The 7,571-nt window shown below is 52.1% G+C and overlaps 1 protein-coding gene across 1 annotated transcript; it reads left to right on the top strand.

The window, feature by feature from the left end:
* The first annotated feature begins 4,765 nt into the window (after nt 1-4,765).
* On the top strand, nt 4,766-7,311 carry Sp8 (Sp8 transcription factor). The gene is made up of 2 exons (XM_057783263.1): nt 4,766-4,786; nt 5,818-7,311. The coding sequence occupies exons 1-2, from the start codon at nt 4,766-4,768 to the stop codon at nt 7,309-7,311; spliced, it is 1,515 nt and encodes a 504-aa protein (XP_057639246.1).
* Nucleotides 7,312-7,571: the final 260 nt, after the last annotated feature.

Genomic DNA, 7,571 nt, shown 5'->3' with positions numbered 1-7,571 from the left:
AGAAAACCTACAAATATTAAGGAGAAATGGAAGAATATATCGAGTTGACTCAGAAAAAGACAAAAAGAAAAGAAAATGCTCTTTCTTATTTATTCAAGAAATAATGCTTTGTAAGAGTCCCTGGGGCAAGTAGCTCAAGAGTCACGGGCGGTTTCGTTGTGGCCAACAAATGCATCCAATTAAGCGATGCCAGGAAAGTAGGGACCCGGCTGTAAATGTGGCCGGACAGTTGAAACCGAATAACCTCACTAATAGGGGCTATTGTTCAGCATGGAAGTTCCCATTTTCCAATCAGGAAAATACAGCCTTCTCTCAGCTCCAGCCGACTGATCCCTTCCCACCTACGGCTCAACAATCTGCCACCAGCGAGGGGCTTTTATTACGTCCTTTCCCAGGAAATGTCAGGCGAGTTCTTAAGTAAAACCACCCGAAAACAGGGATGGCCCCCGTGAAGGGGGCCCTCAGGAATCCACAGGTCCACGCCTGGTCAGGCTTTCTTTTCAACAGGAAAGAAACTTTGACCATAGAATGCCCAGTAGCCCTCATCTACCCCCACCTGGCTCAGCCCTCTCCTCCCCACCGGCGTGCTTGCCCGGCTTCACTCTTTATCTAGTAGCCCTCTGGTTTCTGCACCAGGTGCCCCACACTGGGGAGAGGGCGAGGCGGTTTCTTCTTATCTTGCCTGCCAGGGTCGCGCCGCTGGCACCGCGCTCGCTTGCTCGCTCGCTCGCGGAGGACACCCGCGGGTCGGCTAGCCTAGCCGGGGACTCGCCGCCAAGTCTCAGGCAACTCGTACGCCAGCAGCTGTCTTAATCCGTACCCTGCAGAGGTACGCGCTCTGTTCCCGCGCCTTCTCCCCCTAGGCTTTCACTAGTCTTCCGACCTCCGCGCCCCCCCCCCCCCGTCCCCTTGCCCCCTTTCAGCCCATGTTTATGTAGACCGTACTTCTATTCAAAACTATATTTGTTGTAAATGCGTTGCCGAACAGTTGAAAGCCTGGCTAGCTTTGGTATTTTCAACTATAAATCTCCATTTGTACTTGGTGATTGCAAATGGCTTTATTAACTTGTCTCGGAATCTACACATTTTAATCTATTAACCAAGAAACAGAGGCATATCTCACTCCTCTTTCTCCGGAAAGAAAATGCAGAGATAAAAACCTCTGATTTGCTTTTAGGACCTTGTTTCTTTGGTCCTGAGAGATTCCCAGCATCGACTGGGTCTTCCTTCAAGTCCGCCTGCAAAAACACACACACACACACACACACACACACTCAAACCACCATCACAAAAAAAAAAAAACCTCCCTTTCTCTGCTCCATCTAAAGAGATGGTGATGTATACTGTAGCCGCAAGGTGTTAAATATACTTGAGCAAGTAGTTCCCGGGATGTAAATTAGGTCCCAAAAGCTGTTGTCCAAATCGAAGAAACAGAGAAATTAATCTGGGAGACTATCCATCATCACCGGTAATAAAGAGAGAGACATGGATGAGACAGATGATATGATTAAGGGGCTGTGGTCGTTTTAATTAACTTTTTGCTGTCCTGTAATGATCAAACTGGTCACCAGACCCGGTCAATAAGCATGTTAATATCAAACAAATAAAACCAGGGATGATTAAAAACCTCCTGGTTTATTAAATTTGAAATTCAAATGAAATTTATGCTGCAGATGCATACAGAATGCTAATAGATTCTTATCGTTATTGATAGTGGATCCCACAAGTTTGCAAGAAAACAGCACACTGTGCACTCCTATTCCTTCCAGCACATTAAGCTTCTCGTTGGGTAGGGGAAACTTGTCATTGATGTCTGGAAATCTGCACTTCCTGTATTTCTTCCTCCTTTTCTCTAAACATCTCATTTATTACAGTGCAACACTGCAAAGCAGTGAGAAATTCTAAAACAGGTGAACTGAACTCTGCCCTCAGTGGCTTAAACAGGCTGGCAGTATCTGTCACGAGCTACATAGAGTTCTCTTCAATGGCACAGGATTCACATGTGCTGGGGTCACTTCTCCAAAGAGTGGAGGAGTGCCTTTCAGACAAGTTTCATTTAAAGTAGAAGCCAGCCTGTGAGTGTTTTAACTTGACAGTCTCATGATACAAATATTAACCGCTTCTTTGGGGTGGGGGGCAAAAGATAAGCAGGAGTAAGTGGAATGTGTAAATTTGGATGTGTGTATGTGTGTGATACAGTATACATTAATGACACACTGGTATATATTTTTCTAATGAAAGCTGCACATTACATTACAGAGTCCCCTAAGCTGAAAGCAAACCTCATGCAAATTGAAGAATCTAGTATTTTCACTGAATTCACACCAACATTGTGACTCATTGTCATAGGAAGAATGGCATGTGATTCTAAAATGCATTTACACAAATGAAATATTTTAAGTTAGCTTAAAATTGAGTAGCTCAAAATTGCAGCCACATGATGCTGAGTTTTTCTAATTCCTGGCAGTTTTGAGGAAACAGTAGTTAATGCCTCTGTTTACTCTCATGCTCAGCATTTAACTTTTTAATAGTCTTGCCTCTTTCCCTTCCAGAAGCTAGGAGGATAAATAGCTAAAGTAACTATTCTCATGAAGGAGTCCTCCTTCAAAGCGCTTCCCTCCACCTTTGAGGATGGTGGTATTGATTAAAGTTAAACCCCAAATTTGAACAACTATATATTAGGTTCTTAAAATGAATATCATTATAGAAGGAGACCAAAGCAATGAAGTTAATTCTCTTTTATTTGTTAAACAGAGTTCCCTCCTTCCCCCACCCCTTCCTCCTTCTGGGCTGGCCTGTCACGCCTTCTCAACACGCTAAAATCATTCAGAGGGGCTTGCAGGGAGAAACACAGCATTTATGATAAGCATCAGGCTTCAGAGAAAGAAAGCAGTTCATTAATTTACTTCACACTTACTTCAAAGTATGTGGATGTCCCTTACTCCCTTAATCAATAGATATGATGTGCAGTCAATAACTGCATATGTGAAAAAAGGTTCAGAAATGCAAACTCCTGCATCACCAAACATCCCCTCAACAGTGCAGGTGAAACTTATGCAAATGATGAAGCTTGATTTGGACTTCAGCAAAACCCAGGAGGTTTTTTTTTTTTAATATCTTTAGAAGCTGCATGCAATACATTTGAGGAGAGAGAGAGAGAGAGAGAGAGAGAGAGAGAGAGAGAGAGAGAATCTCTCGAGTAAAAACAGAACAGTTCTCTCATGTACTCACATTTTAATCAACTCCCTCTTAAAATTAGACTTCTGAGAGTTTTCCTAACAGGGTAAAGCAGAAATTACTGTGATTTTAAAAAACATGAATATTCAACAGGACTCCAAGGACTGGATTTTCCCTTATTCTGGTGTTGGCCTTTTTGTGGTTTAAGAAATTCGATTGTGATGACCAGAGAATTGTAACGACATTTCTGAAGGCAATTAATATTAAAAACAGCAAGCAAGTGACCAAAAGGCAGCAAATTGGAAGGAAGTGCACACGATGCCTCAAGCACACTCATAGATGGTGTTCTCAAACTACCGACGCCACTGAAACCGAGCCCAAGTTTTGTCAAAAATTAACTTCCCTTCTTACATAAATGGAGCCAACAGATTTTAGTCACTCTGATTTCTCTGTCAGAAAGGCACAGTGGGGTTTCCTGTGAAAACTTCTAAATTGGGTAAAATGCTCCTCAATTTCTCATCCAATGGGGGGGGGGACACACCCCTTACTACCTAATCCTTTTGTAATTTTACTGCACGCTGCGGGGCAAACACACCTCCTCCAGGACGGGCACTTCCAAAGCCACCTCGGAAAAGGGAGTAAGAAGTGACCAGATCAAAGTAACGAATGGAAGGCGCAGGCTCACACATGCCCCACACCACCCATTTCCCAACCTTTCAATCTTCCTATCTGGCTGAACCGTCAGGAAATGGAGGGTAAGTATCAAGATTTTCTTCAAAACTATACTGATAGAGTCCAGGAAGCTAAGAAAGAGAAAAATCACTGCATCTTTTATGTTCAAGGAGGCAGAGAAAGTTAGTAATTGAGGTAGGGTTTGGGAATATTTTTTACCCAGCCTCACTCAACTTCGCAGTCAGTTTCTCGAGATCTTCAATCTCTCACGAACGTACACTTTATTGTATTGTTCCTGTTCCCCACCCCCAGCTTTGGTGAGCGCGGGCACGCACACACTCCTCTTCCCTCTCCGTCTCCAGCTCACCGTCGCACACCACTCTCCACCGACACTTAACCTGTGATTGAGCGCGCTGTCGCTCCCGATTTACTAGGCTAAAGGGACTCAGTTACACTACACACTTCTCAGCTCTGTCCCCTGCCCCTCTTTGTCACGCGCTCAGTTACCCCCGCCCCCCCCACATACACTCCCCCGGTGATTGCACCACGTCTGCTCGCTCCTTCTTGACCACGTCCTTGAGACCCTGACCCAGTCACCCCTCCGCTCTCTGTACTGCTCTCTCCGGTGTGGGTCACACTCGCGATCACTTTGCACGCGCGTGCACACGCACATTCTGCGACACTCTCACCCCCTCCCGCCGGCGCCGATGACCTCACGGCGCGCGCGCAGCGCGGCCCGGCGAGGTCGCAGATTGGTTGGCCGCGCCTCCGCGGCACTTCAAAGCCGGAGAGGGAGCTACAATTGTGGCGGAATGGGCGGAACTGATCATTGTATTGCACACCTCTAAAAAAAACACTGCCTCTGATTTATCAATATAAAAAAGATCCTCTGAGAGGAGGAGGGCGCTTCTGTGTGATGGCAACTTCACTTCTAGGGGTGAGTCTCAGGATCTTCTCTCGCTGGTTTAATTAGTTTCCTTTTATTGCCGATTGGAGGGGGTTAAAGTCTCCCCGGCCAGGCCACGGGCTATCAGTCTCTCTATTGAGAGCCCCCCCCCCCCCCCCCAGCCCCTTACAAGTGAGTTCAGAGAAAAGAAAGAGGGAGGAGAGGAGGCAGAGCTACTTTTTTTCAGCAGAGGAAAGGTTTGGAGGGCATTGAGACCCGCCACCTCGCAGCGCCCGGCCGCTCCCTGCCCGGGAGACCGCGTAGCCCCTAATACACTCGATTTTGGAGGGGGAACGCGAGTAAGTTTCTCCCTCCTGGGCATACTGCGGATTTTTCCCCTTCCCCTTAAATTTTTTCCTCAGCCCGCCCTGTATTACAGGTACGTTGAACTCGTCTTATTTCTATCATTGTAGATACACTTAGAAAGAAAGAAAGGAAGAAAGAGAAAGGAAGGAAGGAAGGAAGGAAGGAAGGAAGGAAGGAAGGAAGGAAGGAAGGCTGAAAAAGCGAGTAAGCCTTACAGTTCGGCCTCTTTGGGCCCGGGAGAAGCAACCAAGGATGGGTTGAGGGGTACCGGAACAGTATTTTCAAAGCTCTCTCCGTATTGCAGAGTAGCGATCTTAAATGCAGGCCAGTGATTTCCCCAGGTGGCACGGCCAAGGGAACTTCTCCCGCCCCAGTCTGGACTTTCTGTTCGTTTGATCAAAAGCGTCTAGGGCTTTGTGCACACAAGAATGTTGTCTTAGGTGAGAATTCTTGTTAAACTCTTCTTTAGCGTGGCGTTTTGCTCCAGAATCAGACGCCCCAACCAAACTTGTCCCCTCCTGTAGAGTAGGAGGCAGCCGGGCGCCGGGGCAGCTGGGGGTGTCAGGTGAGTTGGTGGCGGCGTGCCGCAGCTAGAGATGGGGAGCAGTGGGGCGTCTAGAGACTACCAGGGGACTAATGAACATTTTTTTTCCCTCCCCCACCGGTCCTTTGCCCACCACCCCTCCCCCACCCCTCTCCTCCGCTCCGGGTCTCAGGAAGAACCGAGGTTGGGATCCACTCCTCTGGCCATGCTTGCTGCTACCTGTAATAAGATCGGCAGCCCCAGCCCGTCTCCCTCCTCCCTGTCGGACAGCTCTTCTTCCTTCGGTAAAGGCTTCCACCCCTGGAAACGCTCTTCGTCCTCCTCCTCCAGCAGCTGCAACGTAGTGGGTTCCAGTCTCTCCAGCTTCGGCGTGTCTGGGGCCCCCCGGAACGGCGGCTCGTCCTCCGCAGCAGCAGCGGCTGCGGCGGCAGCGGCGGCGGCCGCGGCCCTGGTGTCCGACTCGTTTAGCTGCGGCGGCTCGCCGGGCTCCAGTGCCTTCTCCCTCACCTCCAGCAGCGCCGCAGCCGCGGCCGCAGCAGCTGCAGCCGCCGCCTCCAGCTCGCCCTTCGCCAACGACTACTCCGTGTTTCAGGCCCCGGGTGTCTCGGGGGGCAGCGGCGGCGGGGGCGGCGGCGGCGGGGGTTCCGGGGCGCACTCACAGGACGGTTCCCACCAGCCGGTGTTCATCTCCAAGGTACACACGTCGGTGGACGGGCTGCAGGGCATCTACCCGCGCGTGGGCATGGCGCACCCGTACGAATCGTGGTTCAAGCCCTCGCACCCGGGCCTGGGCGCCGCGAGCGACGTGGGCTCCGCGGGCGCCTCCAGCTGGTGGGACGTGGGCGCTGGTTGGATCGACGTGCAGAATCCCAACGGGGCGGCTGCGCTGCCTGGCTCGCTGCATCCGGCCGCCGGGAGTCTTCAGACGTCGCTGCACTCGCCGCTCGGAGGCTACAACTCGGAATACTCGGGCCTGAGCCACTCTGCTTTCAGCAGTGGCGCTTCCTCTCACTTGCTCAGTCCGGCGGGCCAGCACCTCATGGACGGCTTCAAACCGGTGCTGCCAGGCTCCTACCCTGATTCGGCCCCGTCGCCGCTGGCCGGCGCAGGCAGCTCCATGCTGAGCGCCGGGCCCGCGGCGCCCCTGGGGGGATCCCCACGCTCGTCCGCGCGCCGCTACTCCGGCCGCGCCACCTGCGACTGCCCCAACTGCCAGGAGGCTGAGCGGCTTGGCCCCGCGGGGGCGAGCCTGCGGCGCAAGGGGCTGCACAGCTGCCACATCCCGGGCTGCGGGAAGGTGTATGGCAAGACGTCGCACCTGAAGGCGCACCTGCGCTGGCACACGGGCGAGCGGCCGTTCGTGTGCAACTGGCTGTTCTGCGGCAAGCGCTTCACGCGCTCTGACGAGCTGCAGCGGCACCTGCGGACCCACACGGGCGAGAAGCGCTTCGCCTGCCCGGTGTGCAACAAGCGCTTCATGCGCAGCGACCACCTGAGCAAGCACGTGAAGACGCACAGCGGCGGCGGCGGCGGCTCGGCGGGCTCCGGCGGCGGCAAGAAGGGCAGCGACACCGACAGCGAGCACAGCGCTGCGGGCAGTCCGTCTTGCCACTCCCCTGAGCTACTGCAGACCCCGGAACCCGGCCACCGCAACGGCCTGGAGTGACTGTCGCCCAACCTCCCACCTGGCCCTGTCGGGCTCGTACGCCTGGCCCGGGCTCCAGAGTTGGCTCACCGTCTCGCCCTCTCTCCCCAACTCCCCGTTCCCCCTTTCTCCGGCTTCCCTCTCCTGATTTTATGAAAGGGATGTGGACAGTAAGTAAGCCCGCCTCTGCAGCTGGAGCCCTGGCTCCCTCCTGCAAGGTGACAGCGAGGCCTGGCTCAGTGGGAACCCGCTCCTTCAGCTCCCGGCCGGCGGAACTTCGA

Source organism: Chionomys nivalis, chromosome 10 (assembly GCF_950005125.1).
Source record: "Chionomys nivalis chromosome 10, mChiNiv1.1, whole genome shotgun sequence".
Taxonomy (NCBI): domain Eukaryota; kingdom Metazoa; phylum Chordata; class Mammalia; order Rodentia; family Cricetidae; genus Chionomys; species Chionomys nivalis.
Note: the sequence above shows the minus strand (reverse complement) of the source record. Positions and strands in the feature narration are given on the sequence as shown.

Excerpts from the sequence above, each read along its gene's own strand:
- Sp8 (XM_057783263.1), top strand. The coding sequence starts at position 4,766 with ATGGCAACTTCACTTCTAGGG. Across the intron at positions 4,787-5,817 it reads TGGCAACTTCACTTCTAGGG|GAAGAACCGAGGTTGGGATC; the intron begins GTGAGTCTCAGG and ends TCCGGGTCTCAG.